Source organism: Zalophus californianus, chromosome 9 (assembly GCF_009762305.2).
Source record: "Zalophus californianus isolate mZalCal1 chromosome 9, mZalCal1.pri.v2, whole genome shotgun sequence".
NCBI lineage: Eukaryota > Metazoa > Chordata > Mammalia > Carnivora > Otariidae > Zalophus > Zalophus californianus.
Genome location: NC_045603.1, coordinates 103,184,428 through 103,209,446, shown reverse-complemented (window position 1 = coordinate 103,209,446; position 25,019 = coordinate 103,184,428). Strand labels below are relative to the sequence as shown.

The 25,019-nt window shown below is 37.9% G+C and overlaps 1 protein-coding gene across 16 annotated transcripts in view; it reads right to left on the bottom strand.

The window, feature by feature from the left end:
* ERC1 (ELKS/RAB6-interacting/CAST family member 1) overlaps positions 1-25,019 on the bottom strand; it is a 560,596-nt gene that overhangs the window by 448,595 nt on the left and 86,982 nt on the right. For all 16 annotated transcript variants that reach the window (XR_003519825.2, XR_003519824.2, XR_003519826.2 and 13 more), the window contains one exon: positions 17,494-17,910. Coding sequence is in view for 13 of the 16 variants with exons in the window: in XM_027593114.1 (XP_027448915.1) it covers positions 17,494-17,910 (417 nt within the window). In the remaining 3 variants the exon portion in view is untranslated. The remainder of the gene's footprint in view (positions 1-17,493; positions 17,911-25,019) is intronic.

Genomic DNA, 25,019 nt, shown 5'->3' with positions numbered 1-25,019 from the left:
GCAGAATATCACAGAGAAGGAAGGTTATCCATAAAAGCAGCAGTGCCTAATCTGACACAGGTCCCTTTGAGTCTTTGGCCAAACCCTAAGTGTGCATGCACTGGGCAAGACTCCACATGAAACAATTACTAGCGACAGAACAAGTATCAGAGAGCTATGAGTTGAGCAACTACCTGAACTCACATGGGGCTGGGAAAAATCCTAGTTCCAAATAGCCAAAGCAAGGAGAACATCAGAGGCATTTAGTAGAGACACCAGAAAAGCCAAGTCTTAGAAGTAAAGTTAATTTAGCCCTGAAAGAGGAAAGGCTATCTTTGTCAACCCTAACAGCGTTTAAAAGCAAGTCTTCTAAAGATCAAGTTAATCCACAATTAAATTAATTTTCACAAGGCAAAACACTTCATTAAGGAAGAGAGTCAAATCCAGAACACACTAATCCAGGACAAAATCCCAACACATTAGTTCAGGCCATAACAATCTCTCACCTACATTAAAACAACAAACTCTTCAGCTTCCTCTGAGCCTCCAGTTTGTCCACATTTAATCTATTCTCCACACTGTAAGCAAGATAATCAATTGGCCACACAGCAGATATTTAATATTTACTCAATAAAATGAGTGTAAAACATTTAAAAGTATAAGCAAAAATAAAATGAATCCTACTAATTGTAAATTATCTTCATCTATTAATAAAATTCTATAACCTATACTTTATATTTTTCATTTGGTATTTCTGTATCAACCTGAAAACATTAAAACTGCATTTCTTTGAAATACGTCACAATTCAGATAGTGAACTAATTTTATCTGACTTCTTTCCAAATAAGGTAGATTTCCAAATGTCTTAAGGTTAAATGGTAATAATTTTAAATGCTAGCAAGCATGTAAGCAAAACATAAAGAAAACAAACCCATTTGAACAAAAAAATCCTCCTTTGCTAGGGAACTAGGATGCATTTTAAACCATTCACAGGCAGAAGTTTTCCTATTAAGACATTTCCAAGCCTATCACTTGTAACAAATTTCCATTCAGAGGCCTACACATTAAAACTCATTATGAATACATCTTGCAGTCAGTGAGCTGATAAACTCCCCTCTCCCACTGAGTAAATCAAGCCTCTGACTCATGCATGCACTGAGAGAGGAGACAGGAAATAGAAATGAATGTACTATTCAAATAAAAATAAGAACTAGAATATTCCACTTGCTCGCTCTATTTCACTCCTTTGGCCTGAAATGAAACAATTAAAATACAGGTAGGATTATCTGTATCTTGTTAGGCTGTCAACTGTGGTAGACAACAGAAAAAGTGTTCATTTCCTCTCATTAATTTACCAGAGAATAATGACTAATCTAGAGTTAGAAACCAAGCAAGTTAGGAATTTTGCTATTTTTCTCTTTTAAGTAGTTTCTTTTAAAAAGTCAACTTTTACTTACATAACTGAGAAAAAGGAGTATTTGTGACTGCAAAGTAGTACTTATGTCTGAAATTTCTTTCTTTCGAGTTTCAGGTTTTAGCCCCAGCACCCCTGGTTCAAGGGTAGAAGCTCCAGGTTGCTTGTGAGACCCCTTCACAGATTCAATCCTCTACACAAGTTCTGGGTTTACTGTACTCAAAACACAGAGGAGACAGGAATAAAGAAGACGGGGAGAATAAGCAGAAAGAATCTTCCTGGTTCTCTGTGTCAGAAACCATTATATTTTAACCCTTTACCATCTCTAGTAATGGCATTACTCTGAGAAAACGTGATCTTGTCAAAATGGAAATGGGCACACATGATACAAGGAAAAGGGAAAGAATAACCTGAATATGGTATGCAACTGTCCGTATTTTCCAAAATCACTCACAAAGCAGCAAACTTGGGACCCCCTCCTTTCTTAAAATTCTTCCTATGCTTTGTCTGCTTCTATTTTTTCTCTTATTTCTTTCTTTCCCTCCTATCTTCTCTGCTTCTACCTTAAAACTGCCAAGGACAAAAATAGGCACTCCTCAGATATACTAGTTAGATTCAGAATTCCTAGCCTAGAACCTAGTCAAATATTAGTACTTTTAACCTCAAACATTTCTGTAAACCCCTAGATGATAGCAGTTATGCTCACAAGGTTTGTTGATTGAAATATTATAGACACAAAAACTAGCATGAATGTAATGTTTCAAAACAAATTTATATTTTATTTACCACAACAGCATCTACATTTCTAAAATTCAGAGCATATATAGGTATGAAATATATTATTTATTTGGCCTACAGATAATGTTTGGTATGCATATAGAATGCAGATCCAACCATAGCCAACTTTAGGTATGTTCTGCCAACAGAAGGAGAACCCAAACTTGGGTCTCAAACTCTGGCGTATAACAGAATTACCTATAAAGCTTATTAAAACTCTATATGCCCAAGCCCCAGGCACTGACCAAGACAAGTCTTGACTGCGGTTCAATATTTGTCCAATAAATGTCTTCACTTTTCTATCAGTCAAAGGAAAAGTACTACAGGAAACAATATAAGATCTAACAATAAGTAATCCCATAAAACTATAATTTCAGTACAAACAAAATATGATGCTTAATTTAAATTTATTTTTTTCTTCTTTGGCTTTTATTTGGGAGAATATTTACCTTTCACTACAGAATCATTTTCAAAAAACAAAATGGAAAACTAATCACAAATGCTCCTGGATATGAATGCCATTTTAATGTTATAGTACTTCATCAAATCCAAGATGCCATTGATTGTAGTACATACCACTGTTTTATGTAGTGGAAAGAAAGGGAGGAAATGCCTCCAAATAAATTATGACACAAAACTTTATCATTCAAAATTTTTATTTTATACTGACTGTAAGAGTTCTCTTTTACTTATTTAACCAAAGTTTAACTATGTATCATTTGAACTGTTTTTATAACTTTCCCTATGCCAGGAACTTTGGTTTCAATGCCAATTCACTACATGATTATTACTGATGACATACTGATCAACAATTAAAGTTAACATGAGAAATACCAACAATGCTCACACTCTAAAGTGGTAACAAAAGGAATAGGTATATGACTGTGAATGCACAGGCAAACAAATCCAGCATGACTGCCTCGCTGACAGACTGTAAGATGCCACCAAAGGTAAGATTTAACTCAATTCCATATTGTTAAAATAAGAAAAACTGTGAGTCTTAGAACTGATGAAATACTGATTTTTTTTTTAAGATGGACAAAGTCCAATAAATAAAACCTATGGATATCTTGGTGTTGCCAACTCACAATTCCTCTTGACTTTACTGATCCACTAGTAATACAATGTGCAGTGGTCATTTCAAGTCGCCACTCACCTAACCTAGATTAGAGCTGTTAAGTTCTTTATTAGACTTCCCTGTTCACTCTTGACTCTCCCTCCCCCATTCATTCTCAACACAGCCAGAGTAAATTGTAAAAGGCAAACCAGATCTTAACATTCCCTTGATTAAACACTGGAAAGGACTCTTCTTGCACTTTGAATTAACAATTGCATTACCTGCAAGGATCATGAAGGCAAGTGCTTTGTCTCCTAGAGGGCATGTTTTGTTCACTGCTATTTCCCTACTGCTTTGCACATGGTTAGTGCCCAGTAAATATCTGATGAATGAAAGGAATGTATTTGGCCCTGGCTACCTCTTCAACCTGTCATCTGATGCCAGCCTTCACCTTATACAATTTACTTTTGCCCTCTAGCCATCTTGCTGTTTCTTCAAAATTCCTTCCCATGAGGCCTTTTGAAACTGTTACCCTTTCTTCAGGAAAGTATTTTATCCATGCTCAGCAAGATGTTCTCCTTGTATTTCTTCAGATCTCCCTTAAGGGGCACCTCCTCAAAGATGCTTATCCAGTTTACAGAAATCCCTTCCCCCAACATAACAGACTCCACCCAATCATGTAGCTCATCTCATAATTATCAATTTACTGTCTCCCACCAGATTTTTAAATTCTAGGAGGGCAGAGACCACGTGTGTTGACATGAAAAATGTATACCCCATGATTATCCCAGGATCAAATACATATCAGAGGCTCAAAAGATATTTGTTGAATAAATGAGAAAGGAAAGGTGGTACCAAGGGCCTCTAGCCTCTTATTGTTTTAGAAACAATATTTATGTATTAGTCTAGCCATATATCAGAAGGCTTTATCCCAAATTATCATTTTAACTTTTATTAACTGTATTTTCTAACATACACAAATTTAATTCTTTGAGGTTCTTGTTATATCAATGAAAGATTCTTTCCTATCTCAACATTATATTAAAAGCGAGCGCCTGGGTGGCTCAGTCATTAAGCATCTGCCTTCGGCTCAGGTCATGATCCCAGGGTCCTGGGATCGAGCCCCACATCGGGCTCCCTGCTCGGCGGGAAGCCTGCTTCTCCCTCTCCCACTCCCCCTGCTTGTGTTCCTGCTCTCACTGTCTCTCTCTGTCAAATAAATAAATAAAATCTTAAAAAAAAAAAAAGATTATATTAAAAGCTTTTTACTGGGGCGCCTGGGTGGCTCAGTCGGTTAAGCGCCTAACTTCGGCTCAGGTCATGATCTCCAGGTCCTGGGATGGAGCCTCACATCGGGCTCCCTGATCAGCAAGCAGTCTGCTTCTCCCTCTTCCTCTGCACCCTCTTCCTCTCCCCACTGCTCCTGCTCTCTGTTTCTCTCTGTATCTCTCTATCTCAAATGAATAAATAAAAAATTCTTTTAAAAATAAAAAAATAGGGCGGAGCAAGATGGCGGAGGAGTAGGAGACCTGGATTTCGTCTGGTCTCAGGAATTCAGCTGAATAGGGATCAAAACATTCTCAACACCTACGAACTCAACAGGAGATCGAAGAGGAGAGTAGCAACAACTCTCTGAACAGAAAAGCGACCACTTTCTGGAAGGTAGGACTTTGTGGAGAAGTGAATCTGAGGCGATATTCGAGAGGATAGACGGAGGGGGAGGGGGCCCCCGTTGGCCGCTTCTGGCAAGTGATAAAAGCCCCTGAGCACAAAATCGGAACTTTTAGAAGCCAGCTCCGCGGAGGGACGTAGCTCCAGTGGCTAAGCGGGAGGTGGAACCCTCACAGGACAGTGTGGTCTCAGGACCCTCAGGGCCACAGAAAGACCGGGGGTGCCTGGTGCGGCAGAGCTCCCAGGTATCCGAGCAGGGAAGCCGGCTGCAGAGACGGAGCCGAGGGGCGGGCTCTCAGCTCGGGGTTGCCAAAAACTGTGATCTGTGGCCCAGTCGGGCCACTGCTCCTCCAGCAGGGACCCAACAAACGGCAGAGCTGGGGAGACTCCCCTTCCTTCCCCAGGAGGAGCGGCGTGGGAGCGCACCGCAGAGATCTGCTGGGTTTGGAGACTCCACACGGGGTCGGGTGCCAGAGATAGAAACGATCGGTCACAGGCCGGATGAGCACGGAATGCGGCCAGAGACCGGGGACACAGGAGTGACTGACTGCTTTTCTCTGGGGGCGCACTGAGAAGCGGAGCCCCGAGTTCTTGCCTCCTCTGGGGCGGAGATTGGGAGGCCGCCATTTTCACCCTGGTCCTCCAAAGCTGTACAGAAAGCTTGCAGGGAACTAAAGCTCCTGAGAGCAAACCCGAGCAGCTTACTTAGCTGGGACCGACAAGGGCGGGGCAATTCCACCTCCGGCAAAGACATTTGGGAACCACGGCAACAGTCCCCTCCCCCAGAAGATCGGCACGAACAGCCAGCAAGCCAAGACCAAGCTTACCCATCAGGGAGAACGGGAGAACTCAAGCGCTAGGAAAATACTGCACATGGAATTCATGGCTTTTTTTACCATGATTCATTAGTTTTTCAAAGTTAATTTTTTTAACTGCTTTTTTTAATTTCTCTTTTTCCCTTTTTCAAATCCATTTTTTTTAAAAAAACATTATTTTTCATTTTTAGAGTCATATTTTATCCCTTCATAGTAGTTACCCTTATTTTTGGCATATATATATATATATATATATAAGTTGTTCTCTCTTTAAAAGTTTGAGATACAGTTTCTTCTAACAGATCAAAATATACCCTAAATCACTAGTGTATGGCTTTGTTCTAGTCTCCTGCCTGATCACATTCTCTCCCTTTTTTTTTTTAAATCTTCTTCTTTCTTTTCTCAAACTTCTTATCGTATCAATTCCTTTTATAAAATCTTTTATAATTTTCATCTTTACAGTCATCTTCTATCCCTTCATTGTATCAACCCTTATTTTGTACATATATAAGTCTTTCTTCCTTTAAAATTTTAGGAGGCACTTTTTTCTAAAAGACCAAAATACGCCCAAAATCTAGTCTGTGGCACTGATCTATGCACTAGCCTGATCACATCTGATCATATTCGGGTTTTTTTGTATTGTTCTGTTTTTGTTTTTAATCTTTTTCTTTTTGGTTTTCTTTTCTTTCTTTCTTTTCTCTTTCTTTTTTCTTTCTTTCCCTTTCTTTTCCCCTGGTTTTAGGTCTTTTCTGATTTGTATACAGTATATTTGCTGGGGACGTTCTTAACCTGTTGGCATTTTGTTCTCTCATTCATCTATTCTCCTCTGGACAAAATGACAAGACGAAAAAAATCACCTCAGCAACAAGAACAAGAGATAGTACCGTCAGCCAGGGACCTACTCAATACGGACATTAGTACGATGTCGGACCTAGAGTTCAGAATCATGACTTTAAAGATACTAGCTGGGCTTGAAAAAAACATGGAAGTTATTAGAGAAACCCTTTCTGGAGAAATAAAAGAACTAAAATCTAACCAAGTCGAAATCAAAAAGGCTATTAATGAGATGCAATCAAAAATGGGGGCACTAACTGCTAGGATAAATGAGGCAGAAGAGAGAATCAGCGATATAGAAGACCAAAAGATGGAAAATAAAGAGGCTGAGAAAAAGAGAGAGAAACAACTACAGGATCACGAGGGCAGAATTCGAGAGATAAGTGATACGATAAGACGAAACAACATTAGAATAATTGGGATCCCAGAAGAAGAAGAAAGAGAGAGAGGGGCAGAAGGTATACTGGAGCAAATAATAGCAGAGGACTTCCCTAATGTGAGGAAGGAAACAGGCATCAAAATCCAGGAGGCACAGAGAACCCCTCTCAAAATCAATAATAATAGGTCAACACCCTGACATCTAATAGTAAAACTTACGAGTCTCAGAGACAAAGAGAAAATCCTGAAAGCAGCTCGGGAGAAGAGATATGTAACCTACAATGGTAAAAATATTAGACTGGCAACAGACCTATCCACAGAGACCTGGCAGGCCAGAAAGGACTGGAATGATATCTTCAGAGCACTAAACGAGAAAAATATGCAGCCAAGAATACTATATCCAGCTAGGCTCTCACTGAAAATTGAAGGAGAGATAAAAAGCTTCCAGGACAAACAAAAACTAAAGGAATTTGCGAACACGAAACCAGCCATCCAAAAAATATTGAAAGGGGTCCTCTAAGCAAGGAGAGAGACTAAAAGCAGCACAGATCAGAAAGGAACAGAGACAATACACAGTAACAATCACCTTACAGGCAATACAATGGCACTAAATTCATACCTTTCAATAGTTACCCTGAATGTAAATGGGCTCAATGCCCCAATCAAAAGACACAGGCTATCAGATTGGATTAGAAAACAAGACCCATCCATATGCTGTCTGCAAGAGACTCATTTTAGACCCAAAGACACCCCCAGATTGAAAGTGAGGGGGTGGAAAACCATTTACCATGCTAATGGACACCAAAAGAAAGCTGGGGTGGCAATCCTTATATCAGACAAATTAGATTTTAAACCAAAGACTGTAATAAGAGATGAGGAAGGACACTATATCCTAGTTAAAGGGTCTATCCAACAAGAAGATCTAACAATTGTAAATACTTATGCCCTGAACATGGGAGCAGCCAATTATATAAGGCAATTAATAACAAAAGCAGAGAAACACATTGACAGCAATACAATAATAGTGGGGGACTTTAACACCCCCCTGACTGAAATGAACAGATCAACTAAGCAAAAGATCAACAAGGAAATAAAGACTTTAAATGACACACTGGACCAAATGGACTTCACAGACATATTCAGAACATTCCATCCCAAAGCAACGGAATACACATTCTTCTCTAGTGCCCATGGAACATTCTCCAGAATTGATCACATCCTAGGTCACAAATCAGGTCTCAACCAGTACCAAAAGAATGGGATTATTCCCTGCATATTTTCAGACCACAATGCTTTGAAACTAGAACTCAATCACAAGAGGAAAGTCGGAAAGAACTCAAATGCATGGAGGCTAAAGAGCATCCTACTAAAGAATGAATGGGTCAACCAGGAAATTAAAGAAGAATTAAAAAAATTCATGGAAACCAATGAAAATGAAAACACAACTGTTCAAAATCTTTGGGATACAGCAAAGGCAGTCCTGAGAGGAAGGTATATAGCAATACAAGCCTTTCTCAAGAAACAAGAAAGGTCTCAAATACACAACCTAACCCTACACCTAAAGGAGCTCGAGAAAGAACAGCAAATAAAGCCTAAACCCAGCAGGAGAAGAGAAATCATAAAGATCAGAGCAGAAATCAATGAAATAGAAACCAAAAGAACAGTAGAACAGATCAACAAAACTAGGAGCTGGTTCTCTGAAAGAATTATCAAGATTGATAAACCCCTGGCCCGACTTATCAAAAAGAAAAGAGAAATGACCCAAATCAACAAAATCATGAATGAAAGAGGAGAGATCACAACCAACACCAAAGAAATACAAACAATTATAAGAACATATCATGAGCAACTCTATGCCAGCAAATTAGATAACCTGGAAGAAATGGGTGCATTCCTAGAGATGTATCAACTACCAAAATTGAACCAGGAAGAAATAGAAAACCTGAACAGACCTATAACCACTAAGGAAATTGAAGCAGTCATCAAAAATCTCCAAACAAACAAAAGCCCAGGGCCAGATGGCTTCCCAGGGGAATTCTATCAGACATTTAAAGAAGAATTAATACCTATTCTCCTGAAACTGTTCCAAAAAATAGAAATGGAAGGAAAACTTCCAAACTCATTTTATGAGGCCACCATTACCTTGATCCCAAAACCAGACAAAGACCCCATCAAAAAGGAGAATTACAGACCAAAATCCTTGATGAACATGGATGCAAAAATTCTCACCAAAATACTAGCCAATAGGATCCAACAGTACATTAAAAGGATTATTCACCACGACCAAGTGGGATTTATCCCTAGGCTGCAAGGCTGGTTCAACATCCGCAAATCAATCAACGTGATTCAATACATTAACAAAAGAAAGAACAAGAATCATATGATCCTCTCAATAGATGCAGAAAAAGCATTTGAGAAAGTACAGCATCCTTTCTTGATCAAAACTTTTCAGAGTATAGGGATAGAGGGTACATACCTCAATATCATAAAAGCCATCTACGAAAAACCTACAGCGAATATCATTCTCAATGGGGAAAGGCTGAGAGCTTTTCCCCTAAGGTCAGGAACGCGGCAGGGATGTCCACTCTCACCACTGCTATTCAACATAGTATTAGAAGTCCTAGCCACAGCAATCAGACAACAAAAAGAAATCAAAGGCATCCAAATCGGCAAAGAGGAAGTCAAACTCTCACTCTTTGCAGGTGATATGATACTGTATGTGGAAAACCCAAAAGACTCCACCCCAAAACTGCTAGAACTCATACAGGAATTCAGTCAAGTAGCAGGATATAAAATCAATGCAGAGAAATCAGTGGCATTCCTATACAGCAACAACAAGACAGAAGAGAGACAAATCAAGGAGTCGATCCCATTTACAATCGCACCCAAAACCATAAAATACCTAGGAATAAATTTAACCAAAGAGGCAAAGGATCTGTACTCAGAAAACTATAAAATACTCATGAAAGAAATTGAAGAAGACACAAAGAAATGGAAAAACGTTCCATGCTCATGGATTGGAAGAACAAACATTGTGAAGATGTCAGTGCTACCTAGAGCAATCTACACATTCAATGCAATCCCTGTCAAAATACCATCCACTTTTTTCAAAGAAATGGAACAAAGAATCCTAAAATTTGTACGGAACCAGAAGAGACCCCGAATAGCCAGAGGAATATTGAAAAAGAAAAGCAAAGCTGGCGGCATCACAATTCCAGACTTCCAGCTCTATTACAAAGCTGTCATCATCAAGACAGTATGGTACTGGCACAAAAACAGACACATAGATCAATGGAACAGAATCGAGAGCCCAGAAATGGACCCTCAACTCTATGGTCAACTCATCTTCGACAAAGCAGGAAAGAATGTCCAATGGAAAAAAGACAGTCTCTTCAACAAATGGTGTTGGGAAAATTGGACAGCCACCTGCAGAAGAATGAAACTGGACCATTTCCTTACACCACACACAAAAATAGACTCCAAATGGTTGAAAGACCTAAACGTGAGACAGGAGTCCATCAAAATCCTAAAGGAGAACACGGGCAGCAACCTCTTCGACCTCAGCCGCAGCAACTTCTTCCTAGAAACATTGCCAAAAGCAAGGGAAGCAAGGGCAAAAATGAACTATTGGGATTTCATCAAGATAAAAAGCTTTTGCACAGCAAAAGAAACAGTCCACAAAACCAAAAGACAACCGACAGAATGGGAGAAAATATTTGCAAATGACATATCAGATAAAGGGCTAGTATCCAAAATCTATAAAGAACTTATCAAACTCAATACCCAAAGAACAAATAATCCAATCAAGAAATGGGCAGAAGACATGAACAGACATTTTTCCAAAGAAGACATCCAAATGGCCAACAGACACATGAAAAAGTGCTCAACATCGCTCGGCAGCAGGGAAATCCAAATCAAAACCTCCATGAGATACCACCTCACACCAGTCAGAATAGCTAAAATTAACAAGTCAGGAAACAACAGATGCTGGCAGGGATGTGGAGAAAGGGGAACCCTCCTACACTGTTGGTGGGAATGCAAGCTGGTGCAGCCACTCTGGAAAACAGTATGGAGGTTCCTCAAACAGTTGAAAATAGAGCTACCATATGATCCAGCAATTGCACTACTGGGTATTTACCCCAAAGATACAAATGTAGGGATCCGAAGGGATACGCGCACCCCAATGTTTATAGCAGCAATGTCCACAATAGCCAAACTGTGGAAAGAGCCAAGATGTCCAGCGACAGATGAATGGATAAAGAAGATGTGGTATATATACACAATGGAATAGTATGCAGCCATCAAAAGGAATGACATCTTGCCATTTGCAACGACGTGGATGGACCTGGAGGGTGTTATGCTGAGTGATCTGTTCGATCAGAGAAAGACATGTATCATATGACCTCACTGATATGAGGAATTCTTAATCTCAGGAAACAAACTGGGTGTTATGGAGTGTTGGGGGGTGGGAGGGATGGGGTGGCTGGGTGATAGACATTGGGTAGGGTATGTGCTATGGTGAGCGCTGTGAATTGTGTAAGACTCCTGAATCACAGATCTGTACTTCTGAAACAAATAATGCAAGATATGTTAGGAAAAAAGAAAAAGAAGATAGCAGGAGGGGAAGAATGAAGGGGAGTAAGTCGGAGGGGGAGACGAACCATGAGAGACGATGGACTCTGAAAAACAAACTGAGGGTTCTAGAGGGGAGGGGGGTGGGGGGATGGGTTAGCCTGGTGATGGGTATTAAGGAGGGCACGTTCTGCGTGGAGCACTGGGTGTTATGCACAAACAACGAATCATGGAACACTACATCAAGAAAATAAAAAAAAAATAAAAAAATAAAAGCTTTTTGCTTACATTTTCTAGTGTTTTTATTTTTTTAAAAAGTAGCTCTTTATTTCATCCAGAATTTAATTTGATATAATGATATAACTGTTTTCCAAATGGATGGCCACTATTTTAAAACATCCATCATATACTGAAAACTATATTATTTCTGGATCCTATTCTGTTTCATTGATCTAGCTATCTATTGCTGTGCCAGTACCACACATTTTAATAACACTGGATTTCAAATACGTGCATCATGATCTGTTTACACAAGTGTTCCTACACTGTTCTTCTTGCCAATAAACTACAACGTCATTAGGGCATGTTTCAAAATCATTCCTATTGTGATTACATTAAATTTACAGATTTGGGGTGAAGTGACATCTTTATATTAATATTCCCATCTACACTGTGATGACAATTTAGCCATATCCTTTCCATTACTATTACTGATATTATTTATGCCATTTCTTTATCTAATGGCACTACCTAACACTTCCAAAATAATGTTAAATACTGATGAACACAACCATCTCTGACCTCTTTCTAACTTCAATGGGCATTTCTAGTATGTCACAGTAAGCTTGATGCTGGCTATTAGTTTGAAATATGTTTATAAAATACATTTATTATGTTATTATTTATTTAAGTCTTACCATAAAAGTAACATTCCTTATTTTTAGTTCATTTTGTTTCATTTTCAATGAAAATATCTGTAACATTTTATCTAATATCTTTGAGACAGCCATCAAATACCACAAGGTTCTCTTTTCCTTTTACCTAATACAAATTATAACTATGTATGATATACTGAGCCATTCTGGCATTCCTGGAATAAACACCTTTTGATCGGAGTATTATCATTTTACCATAATGCTGATTCTATCTGCTAATATTTTATTTATAATATGTATAAGTGAACTCATAAGCAAATCTAGCTTTGGGGTTTAACTTGTTTTCAAATCTTCATCAGGTTTTAGTACCCAGTGGTCACACTAGGGAAAAAAAACTCAAAACTCTATCCTTTGTATAAGTTCCAGGTTTAAATTTTTTGCCTGCATTTCAACTTATTCAACTAACATTTCTCAAGTACCCACTGTGTATTTGTTAGGCACTGGCAAAATATTTTTTTAAAAAACATGTATCTTTGGTGGGGCACCTCGTTGGCTCAGTCGGTTAAGCTTCCAACTCTTGATTTTGGCTCAAGTCATGATCTCAGGGTTGTGAGATCAAGCCCCAGGTTGGGCTCCCGGCTCAGCAGGAAGTCTGCTTAAGGATTCTCTCCCTCTTCTCCTCCCGCTATACGTGTGCACATGCACATGCACGCCCCTCTTTCTCAAATACATAAATCTTCAAAGTAAACTTTTAAAAAAAATGTATCTTTGGGGGCACCTGGATGGCTCTGTAAGAGGAGCATGGTCAGGGTTGTGGATTCAACCCCCACGTTGGGTATAGAGATTACTTAAAAATAAGATCTTTAGGGGCGCCTGGGTGGCTTAATTGGTTAAGTGACCAACTAACTCTTGATTTCAGTTAGGTCATGATCTTGAGGTCATGAGATTGAGCCCTCTGTTAGGCTCTGTGCTGGGCATGGAACTTAAGATTCTCTCTCTCTCCCTCTGCCCCTCCACCCCATCCCCACCCCCCAGCTCGCAGTCTATCTCTCTCAAAAAAAATAAAAATAAAATAAATAAAATAAAATCTTTTTTTAAAAATGTTATCTTTGAGGGGTGCCTGGGTGGCTCAGTTGGTTAAGCGACTGCCTTTGGCTCAGGTCATGATCCTGGAGTCCTGGGATCAAGTCCCTCTGACCCTCCCCCCTCTCATGCTCTCTCTCTCTCATTCTCTCTCTCAAATAAATAAAATCTTTAAAAAAAATGTATCTTTGATGCAAAAAATTAAGTGAATAATGAAGAAACATACATGTAAATATAAATATACTATAATATGATTGATTCATCTACACATATGTACAAAGCTACACAAGGGGAAAACTTCAAAGAAGAACTGAAATTTGGTCTAAGTCTTGATGGTAAATAGGAGAAACTGAAAAGAGAACAAGAATTCTAAAGATTTCTTTTTTTTTTTTTTACATTTAGTTCCAAGGGTACCTGGGTGGCTCATCCAGTTAAGCATCTGACTCTTGATTTCATTCAGGTCATGATCTCAGGGTTGTGAGATAAAGCCCCACTTAGGGCTTCTCACTCAGCAGGGAGTCTGCTTTTCTTCCTTTCCCTCTGCCCCCCCCACTTGTGCTTGCTCTCTCTCTCTAAAATAAGTAAATAAATCTTTTAAAAAAAAGAACATTTGTCTCTGAAGCAATCATTTCCACTTGCTCTTAAAGATTTTACTTCGTATTATTTTGTCTCCTATAAAATGATGCTATATTACTAACAGCAACTGGAATTGTGTGTTGGTATGATTGACAAGGCCTATATTTCTTTCCACATTATGTACATGAGTGGGACTTGATATTTGTAGAGCTTGTTATTTGAAAATCAGTCTTAAATTCATGTTTTTGTCCTACTGGTTTTTCAAATTCACCATATTTCTGCTTATTCTCTGCCAGAATAACAATGTGGCTTTTCACAATCCTTAACTATTCACCACTTAGTAACTCTAAAACTCAAAATCAAATAGGCATAATAAAAAAAGAATGAGATCTGGGGCACCTAGGTGGCTCAATCATTAAGCGTCTGCCTTAGGCTCAGGTCATGATTCCAGGTCCTGGGATCGAGCCCCACAACGGGCTCCCTGCTCGGCGGGAAGCCTGCTTCTCCCTCTCCCACTCCCACCGCTAGTGTTCCCTCTCTCGCTGTGTCTCTCTCTGTCAAATAAATAAAAAAATCTTTAAAAAAAAAAATGAGATCTTGCCACTTATGACAACATGGATGGACCCAGAGGGTATTATGCTAAGTGAAAAAAGTGAGACAAAGACAAATATATGATTTTACTTATTTGTGGAATCTAAAAAACAAAATAAAAGAAAAAACAAAAAGCAGAAACAGTCCAAAAATACAGAGAACTGATGGTTCCAAGAGGGGAGATGGGTTGGGGGGATGGACAAAATGGGTAAAGGAGAGTGGGAGATACAGGCTTCCAGTTATGGAATGAGTAAGTGACAAGGATAAAAGGTACAGCAGAGGAAATATAGTCAATGGTATTGTAATAGCACTGTATGGTGACAGGTGGTAGCAAATACTGTTGGGAGCACAGCGCATTATGTACGGACTTGTCAAATCACCATATTGTACACCTGGAAATAACATAACATTTTATGTCAACTCTACTTCAATTTAAATTTTTTTAAAATAAATAAATGGGCATAGGTCGAAATATTCAGAACAGAAGCACTAAAAACCTAACATTCGAAATTCATGATGTTGGTACAGATTTCATGTTGCATGCTGTGTAAGATTATCACAACTTCTCTAACAGTGTTCTATGGCCAGGTCATAAAGTAAAGTAAATTCAAAGTAAACTGAAACAAACTCAGAATGTTCCTTGACATAGCAGTTGATTAACAATTTTCTAAAATATTACAGTCTGATAATTTGAAGAACATAACATGTACATAGCTGCAGATTAATCATAAGAACACATTATGTGCTGCTAGGAACATAAACTGGTCCAATCACTCTGGAAGGTAAGATTATTCAGTTTCAAAAATGTACACACACTTTGAGCAAATTCATTTCTAGGAATTTATCCTAAATACAAAAATTAATGTACAGAGATACATGGTTAAGGATATTCAGTGCAGCACAGTTTTATAATACTGAAAAATTAATATGAAAATAAAATTTTCAACAGCAAAAGGTATTCAAATAAATGCAATGGAACTTTATAAGTTCATCAGAAATTACAAAACCCTACCTGTACCCGACAAAAGAAAGGTGGTCAAAACAAATTATTAAGAAAAGCAGGTGACATTGCATTATGCATACCTGCATTAATACAGTAGCCACTAGCTGCATGTAGACACTTTAAATTTGACTAACTAAATTTAATTCTGGATTAATTATATTTAAATAGAATTTAAAATTCAGTTCCTCAGTCATACTAGCCACATTACAAGGGCTCAATAGGCACATGTAACTAGTGGCTACCATAATGAACAGAGCAGATACAGAACATTTCCATCATCACAGAAAGTTATATTAGACAATACTAATGGATAGCATTCTTTTTTAAGATTTATTTATTTGAGAGAGAAAGAGAGAGAGAGAGCGCAGGGGTGAAGGGGTAGAGAGAATCCCAAGCAGACTCCCCACTGAGTGCAGAGCCCGAGGTCACAGGGCTCGATCCCTCGATTGCACAACCCTAAGATCATGACCTGAGCCAAAATCAAGAGTCAGATACTCAACCGACTAAGCCACCCAGTGCCCTGAATATTCTACCTTCTTAAGAGAAAGAAATATAGAAAGAATGTATACATAATAAAAATGACTGGAAACATATACATAACAGTTATTGCTAGGTAATGATACCTGGGGTTTTGATTTTTTGCTAATCTATTTCCTAATCTTACTACAATAACCTACAGTGACTTTACTATGTAATAAAATCATGTTATTTAAAAAACACTGAATTTCCCCTTTATCAAAAATAAAATATCCTCACTGTAAAATATTTCAGAATTTTTACAAAAGGAGAAGTTATAGAACATCAAATATATAAGTATTCTTTTAGAGTTGCTATTTTGGGGCAACTGGGTGGCTCAGTTGGTTAAGCGACTGCCTTCGGCTCAGGTCATGATCCTGGAGTCCCGGGATCGAGTCCCACATCGGGCTCCCTGCTCAGCGGGGAGTCGGCTTCTCCCTCTGACCCTCTTCCCTCTCGTGCTCTCTGTCTCTCACTCTCTCTCTCTCAAATAAATAAATAAAATCTTAAAAAAAAAATAAAGTTGCTATTTTGCTGTTTGGGGAATATTCCACTTTTTTTTAATTTCTTTCCTCATATTTCATTCAGACTGACTCTAACACAGTTCTGAGATTTTTTTCCCCATCCAAATGGCTAAAGTCCCTGGCCACATAGAGAATATTATATGTCAATTTTTTAAATTCAATGTAAGATGAATTTTTCATTTATACTTTCTTAAAATGAATCATTACCTAGAAAAGCAAAAAATTATCAACAGTCACAGTGGTCAGCTAAAGTCTGAGTTTCCTCTATAAAAAGTAACTGCAGTGTGCCTCTATATCATTCTTTCTCACTGTGCCTCCATGGCAGCAAATGATTTTTATTACCTATCTTTTACAGCAAGGCAAGTTTCCATGGAAACCACAGGGCAAACATCCATTACTACTGCCAAGGACTATAAAAACACACCTAAACTGAGGTAACCACTTACTTTCTCTTAGTAATATTCTAAAATTAAATAATAGTTAGGTACTCTGATTCTGGTTTTGTTGTGTGTGTCTCTATGAACAAATTAAGAGATGAGTAACAAAGAAAATTCTCTGCCCCTCTAGCAACAAAATGAGTCTACAGAAACCAAATGGAGGGGGAAAAAAGACACAGAAAGTTATCAAGCCAGTATACACACCAGTCAATGCCATCTCATGCAACAGAGCCAATCAAAACAGCAATCAGTAAAGCACTTAAATACCAAAGAAGAAATTACTTTCCACCAACTCAGTAGAACATATAAATTTATCTAAGCTAAGATGCTGACTACTCAAGGGGGGAAAAAAGACCATCAGTAAGTCTTAAGGGAAAAAGCAGTCACTCACCTCTCTCAACATACTGTTCTCTTTTTCCTTCTGCTCCAAAAGGCTTTCTAGGTGGTGGACATGCATCTCTGCCTCTGCCAGTCGTCTTGTTCTCTCATGGTCTTCTTCAGTAGCCTTAGCAGAAAGTCCTTTGCTCTGCAACATCTCCAGAAGTTTCTTGATGGATTCATCCCGAGCATTTAGGGTTTGCTTCTGAGTCTCAATACGCAGCTCCATTTCCTCCAAAGTCTTTCGAAGAAGGAACAGCTCTTTGGCCTGCCGCTCATGCTCAGCATGTAGCCTCTGAAAGTTCTCCTCCGTCAGCTCTGTCACACAGGGTTCACCAGTCCTACTGCTACTATCTTGCTGAAACAGCTGGTTCAGGTCCCTTTGGATCCGCAATTCATCCTGGAGAGCCTGGATTGTCATCTGCATGTGCTAGAATCAAGACAAAAAAGAAAACCCCAAATCAGCTTTCCTCCTCAAGTAGAAAAAACGAAGCAGATTGGGGAAGTCAGTCAGAGAGTAGCTACCACGGCTCTCAGAACCCTGAATTCAATAAATTAGGATTCACATTATTCTGTTTTACATTATCTTAAAAAAATGATTGAGATAATCTATAAAATCTCAGTTATTTAACTTGTGTTTATTCCCAACAGTAAACAAGGTAAGTATGACAGAGCCTCACTCTGCATGAACCATGACAAAATAAAGATATTGTTCAAAATCAGAAGGTATTACATAGAACTAAAGAGTAGGGGAGGAAAATGGGGATATCTATAGGATTACAAAAACATCATACAAAAGTTTCACCAAAATGGGTGCCTAAATGGCTCTGTCAGGTGACTGTCCAACTCTTGATTTTGGCTCAGGTCATGATCTCAGGGTTGTGAGACAGAGCCCTACACACTGGGCTCCCCGCTCAGCAGGGAGTCTGCTTGAAATTCTCTCTCTCCCTCTGCCCCTCCCCCCACACTCATGCACACTCTCTCTCAAATAAATTAATTAAAAAAAAGTTTCACAAAAAAATACAAAGGATATCAAAATACAAAATGACTTTCAAGGATTTAAATTCACATATTAAATAATAACTAACATTTAATGAGTAGTATCTACCAAATTGTGCCAAGCACTTTTTATGTGTTAATCCACTTAATCTCCATGACACACATACTATTATTTTGATTTTATGGATGATGACCCTAGCCTTACAGAGATTTAAGTAACTCGCCCAAGATCACACAGCAAATAATGGAGTTGTCACTGAAACCAAAGCCCACTGAAACTAGTACTACCCAGAGAAAATAACATGACTTAAAGCTTTCAGAAGAGGGGAAAAAAAACAGACTATGAGAGCTTTTCATACAGGGAAAGATAACAATATAGGTGACTAATTAAATGAAGATATTAATGCAGATAAACTACAAAATGTTTGAGAGGGCACATCTTGAGCCTGTACCCCTAATGAAGGTATATGGACCTTTAATCTGAATGGATAAATTGCAGCACATTATACAAAGAATCTAAAAGTATGTCACAAGAATCATATTTTTAGAAATGAAAAAGCAACAACAAAATCACCCCTTGTACTGAAGATATTTAAGGACTGGCAGTATGCCACCGTGGAAAGAACACTAACACACAATCAGAAGACATGAGTTTTAGCGCCATCTCTCACACTAACTGCTATGCAATTTTGGATACAATGCCACTTTCTGCATTTCAGATTCCTCATATTTAAAAATAAATAAGGATTTTAATACCTGCACCATCTTTTTAAAGAGATAATAATATCATGGAAATCTTTGTGTAATTTATATTTTAAAACATATGTTGTTAAAAAATTCTGGTGGACTACAAAATAGCAGTGTAGTAAATATCTCAAGAAATGACCTGGCAAGGGTACAAAGGTGTATGTACAAAGATACTGTTTGTATATAGTGTTTATATATTGTTTATAATAGTGACAAAATTAGAAACAACCTAAATAGATATTAATAGGTGATGAGCTACAGTAAGTGAGAAATGTCCACACAATTTAATACTATGCATCCATAAAAAAAAAAACAATGAAGATTATATTTATTGATTAAAAACTATGATCACAATATATTGCTTTAAGCATTAAAAAGCTGACTACACAATACCAAGTATAGGATGATCTCAATTCTAATTTTTATTTTTTTTAAGATTTTATTTATTTGAGAGTGAGAGAGAGAGAAAGAGCACAAGCAGGGGGAAAGGCAGATGGAGAGGGAGAAGCAGACTCCCCACCCATCAGAGAGTCCAATGCGGGGCCCAATTCCAGGTCCCTTGGGATCAGGACCCGAAGCAAAGGCAGACACCCAACCGACTGAGCCACCCAGGCGCCCTTCAATTCTTATTTTTAAAAGAGTATATATACATGGAGATAAAAGTCTAAAAGGATATACAAACAATTACCAATGACTATCCCTGGGTATGGTTAGCTTTTACATTTTGCCTCATACTTTTCTATACTTATCTAACCATGTAATCCTTTGGTGATTTATTTTTTTTCCTTTTGTAATTAAAAAAAAAAAACAAAACCTTTTTACCTAAAACTAAGAAAAACAGACCTCAGAGATGTCTGCTTGGTGTAGAACACCATGTTCAATTTACTACCACTTTTGTTAAAAGTGGGGGAGTAATATTTACCATTTACTATAAATAAAATATTCATAAGAAATAAAAATATTTCTGGAAAGTCACACAAATAATTTTTTTTTAAAGTAAAACAAGAGGGCATCTGGGTGACTGAGTTGGTTGGGCGTCCACTCTTGATTTCGGCTTGGGTCATGCTCTCAGGGTCATGAGATCGAGCCCTGTAACCAGCTCTGTGCTGACTGTGGGGCCTGCTTGGGATTCTCTCTCTCTCCCTCTGTCCTTCCCTCTCTATCTCTTGCTCTCTCTAATAAAAAAAAAAAAAAAGGAAAACTAGAATAGTTGAGGGACAACTTCTAAGAACACTTTATTAGAAATTTATTGTATTCCTCTTGAAAATTTTACCTGAAGTATAATTGACATTGAAATTTTTTTACTAACAGCTTTACTGAAATGCAATTCACATACCATAAAGTTCACCTGTTTTAGTGTATAATTCAGTGGTTTTTAGCATATTAAAAGTTGTACATCGAATAGTACCAATTCTAGAACACTTCCATCACCCCTTGGAGAAATTCCATGCCAATCAGCAATCGCTTCCCATCTTCCCTCCTCCCAACCTTCCTCTTGAATTTGAACAGATGTTCTACCCATTCAAAAATTAAATTTTAAAAATGCCTATATTTTAAACTTAAAAAGGAATGAAATTCTGACACAGGCTACAACATGGATGAAATTTTAGGACATTACGCTAAATAAATCAATCACAAAACAAATTTTTTTTTTTTTGGTAAAGATTTTATTTATTTGAGAGGGAGAAAATGAGAGAGAGCACAAGAGGGGGGCGGGTCAGAGGGAGAAGCAGGTTCCCCGCTGAGCAGGGAGCCCAATGTGGGACTCGATCCCGGGACTCCAGGATCATGACCTGAGTCGAAGGCAGTCGCTTAACCAACTGAGCCACCCAGGTGCCCCACAAAAGACAAATGTTATATGATTCCATTTACACGAGGTATCTAGAGTAGTCAAATTTATAGATGCGGAAAGTAGAAGAGTGGCTGCCAGGGCCTGGAAAAAGTGGGGGTTGGGGAGGGATGGGGAGCCACTGTTGAACGGGTATGGAGATTCAATTTTACAGGATGAAAAGAGTTCTGGAGATGGATGGTGGTAATGTTTGCACAACAATGTACTTTATGTCGTTGAACTGTACACCTGAAAAATAGTTAAGATGGCAAATGTAAGGGGCGCCTGGGTGGCTCAGTAGGTTAAGCGACTGCCTTGGGCTCAGGTCATGATCCCAGGGTCCAGGATGAGTCCAGCATCAGGTTCCCTGCTCGGTGGGGAGTCTGCTCCTCCCTCTGCCTGCTGCACTCCCTGCTTGTGCACTCCCTCTCTCTCTCTGTCAAATAAATAAATAAAATCTTAAAAAAAAAAGATGGTAAATGTAAGGTGTATTTTACAATAAAGAAAATGAGGAAAAAATGATGCCTGCCATAAAATTCCAATGTATGGATATTAAATAATTTATTTATGACTACTGATAAATATTTAGGTTGGTTCTCAGTTTTCACTATTACAACAGGCGCCTTCATATGTCTATGTTTGTACGTGTATCCAAATTTTTCCTGGGGATAAATTGTCAAAGGTGGAATTGCTGAATTGGAGAATATGCAATTATAATTTGATATATATTAAAATTACCTCTAAAAGGTCTGTACACATTTAAACTTAACACCAAAGCATATCTGGGAGTGGCCATTTCCCACACATTTGAAAACTCTGGGTATTTTCTTTCTTTTGCTGGCATTTCTTCAATTATAAGCATGGCTGAGTATCTATCCACATATCTACTGGCACCGTGTATTCCTTCCTTTGTGACTCATCTGTTCTTGTTCTTTGCCCATGTTGTTATTTTCCTAAGTGGATTAAATAACCTTTGCCTGCTATCTATGTTACAAGTATGTTTCCAAGTCTGTCATTTTTCTTTTAACAAAATTTATGGTGACCATTATAGAGATTTTTTTTTTTTAGTGCAAACATACCAAATGTTTCTTTCATAGTTTCTGGTTTTGCTATTATGCTTAGCAAGTAGTGAATTTTCAATTCTGGTAATCTTCAACCTTCTGAAAAGCACTGCTTTTTTCTTAACAAGGATAAAAGTATCAAATATTTTAATTCAGAAATAGGATTTTTTAAATGCATTTAACTGTCAGCATCACCCTGTAAAGATTCTTAACAGGTGTTAGAGTTCAAAATCCTTAATAAAAAAATGTGTCAAAATGCTCATAATTCTCTGAAACCTATGATCAATTCTGGTTTCCTTCTTCACCTCTGGAAGTCAAAAAACCCAGATAAAGTCTGAGTGAATTTATCCCAAAGGGAAATATCAGAAGTTAGACGCAACGATGAAACTGATTTCTAAGTACAACTGTTCCTCCTTTTTTGAACATTCATCACTATTCAAGTCAGGAGAAACAGATGTTGACTATAGCTAATAGTTTCACATAGTACTTATAATTAAATCTAGTATGGCAATTATCATTTTGGTGAAGAAATAAATTACACTACTAATGTGTCTACTTCTTCAGCTCTGCTTGCACCCATTTTACTATGAAATAGAAATAAAATGATAGTTTGGTAGCCTAGAAAGCTACAGCAATCTTCTCCATTGAAATAGGAATCAACATCCCTACTTTAAGCTACATTCAAGTGGGAAGGATGGGGTGGCTGGGTGATGGACCTTGGGGAGGGTACGTGATATGGTGAGCACTGTGAATTGTGTAAGACTGACAAATCACAGATCTGTACCCCTGAAACAAATAATACATTATATGTTAATTTAAAAAAGTAAAAAATAAAGAAAAAAAAATTCTTCCCAATTCCCTTGGGAGAAGAAAGCAGCAGCAGGCTAGAAGCCAGACTACTCCTTCTCCAGCATACTCATACAGATAATAAAATGAGCAAACCTGCACATCTCACAAACATTTATAATGATCAACCAAAAACAGATACATTGAATTTAAAAGGGAAGATCTCAGTTGTAAGACATTAGGAGAATTTCTATTTGGGAATTCTGCTCATGACACTCTCCAAAACGATCTCACACTTCTTACATTCCAAATGTTATACCAATACTTACTAGTCTACCACTTTTCACCCTGACATTCAGTTGATCTGGAAAGACTGGAAAGTAACAGCTTAAAATTTATTCCAAGGATTGTGCTGTTATTATGCCAAGCTGTATCTCAATGAAATGATAGGATACTGTGAACAACAGTAATGGAAATTCTTAAATCTCTGACAAGGACTATGACTTTTATTAGAAAAATAATACATCTATCTGCAAAAACTACAGAAGATCACAGCAACCCTTCATACAATATGTTTTAGATAAATATCAGAAGCTCCTGTGAGGCAGAACTTCCCAAATATAATCATTAGTTTCTTGAAACAACAGAACACTTTGATCCAGTTTATCCTGATTTCTAAAATGACAGAACTGTGGGGCGCCTGGGTGGCTCAGTTGGTTAAGCGACTGCCTTCGGCTCAGGTCATGATCCTGGAGTCCCGGGATCGAGTCCCGCATCGGGCTCCCGGCTCAGCGGGGAGCCTGCTTCTCCCTCTGACCTTCTCCCCTCTCATGCTGTTTCTCTCTCTCTCTCTCTCTCTCTCTCTCTCTCTCAAATAAATAAATAAAATCTTTAAAAAATAAAATAAAATAAAATAAAATGACAGAACTGTGTAGTCTAGAGCTATTTTTAGTTAGGAAAAAAAAAAGAATACAGTATCCCCCCTTTTCCATGGGAATATGTTCCAAGACCCCCAGTGGATGCCTAAAACTATGGATAGTACCAAATCCAATATACCCTATGTTTTTTCCAATACACACATACCTATGGTAAAAATTTAATTTGTAAATTAGGCATAGTAAGAGATTAACAAAAAAAGCTAAAATAAAATAGAACAATTACAACAATATGCTCTAATAATAGTTATGTGAATGTGGTCTCTCTCTCTCTCTCAAAATAGTTCATTGTACTGTCCTCAACCTTCTTCTGATGATGATGTGAGATAATAAAATGCCTACGTGACAAACTGAAGGTGAATGACGCAGGCATTGTGGGGTAGTGTTAGGCTATTAGTGACCTTCTAACAGTAAATCAGAAGGAAAAATGAGGTCTGCTTCCAGACCGCAAGTGACCACCAGTAACTGAAACCACAGAAAGTAAAATCATGCCAAGAGGGGGACTACTGTATTATGGATACAAGAAAATGGTCATCATTACAAAGAATACATCAGGGAGAACTCAATGCACTATTTGTTAAGATGACCCATTAGAAAAAGTACCAGTATTGCACCATTTTATGTTAAATTAAGAAAAATTTTTTTCTGAAACATATAAATGTATACATTAAGGAACTTTATTCATGTAAGATGCAAAAGAGCTTATAATAATTCTTACTGAAGTCATCTGAGTCAAGCTTACAGCTTCCTCAACATATCTGATGTTCTGATCTGTACTGCCACATTACTATATCCCTAAACAATAGCACTTGCCAGACTAATCTGAAATGTATTTCTTTCTTTCTGTCTTCAATAAAAACTTTCTAGGACTTGGGGCTGTCATCTCTTTACTCTGGGGCACAGCACAGTGCTTGGTATAGTAAGTGCTCAATAAATTTTTGATGAAAGACTGACCAAAACAAATTTTGAGAATTATTTTGAAAGTAAACAGCTAGTAGATAGTACATGCAAATTTCCCTGGAAAGCTGTATCTTTCCCCTATAATACAATGAATTATTCATCTTCCGTAACAATTAGTTCGTTACCAACCTATCACAAAAAAATTCTATCTTAAATACAAACTATCCAAAATACAAAAGACAATCCTAACAAAAACTGTTAACTATATACTCTGGATTTATTC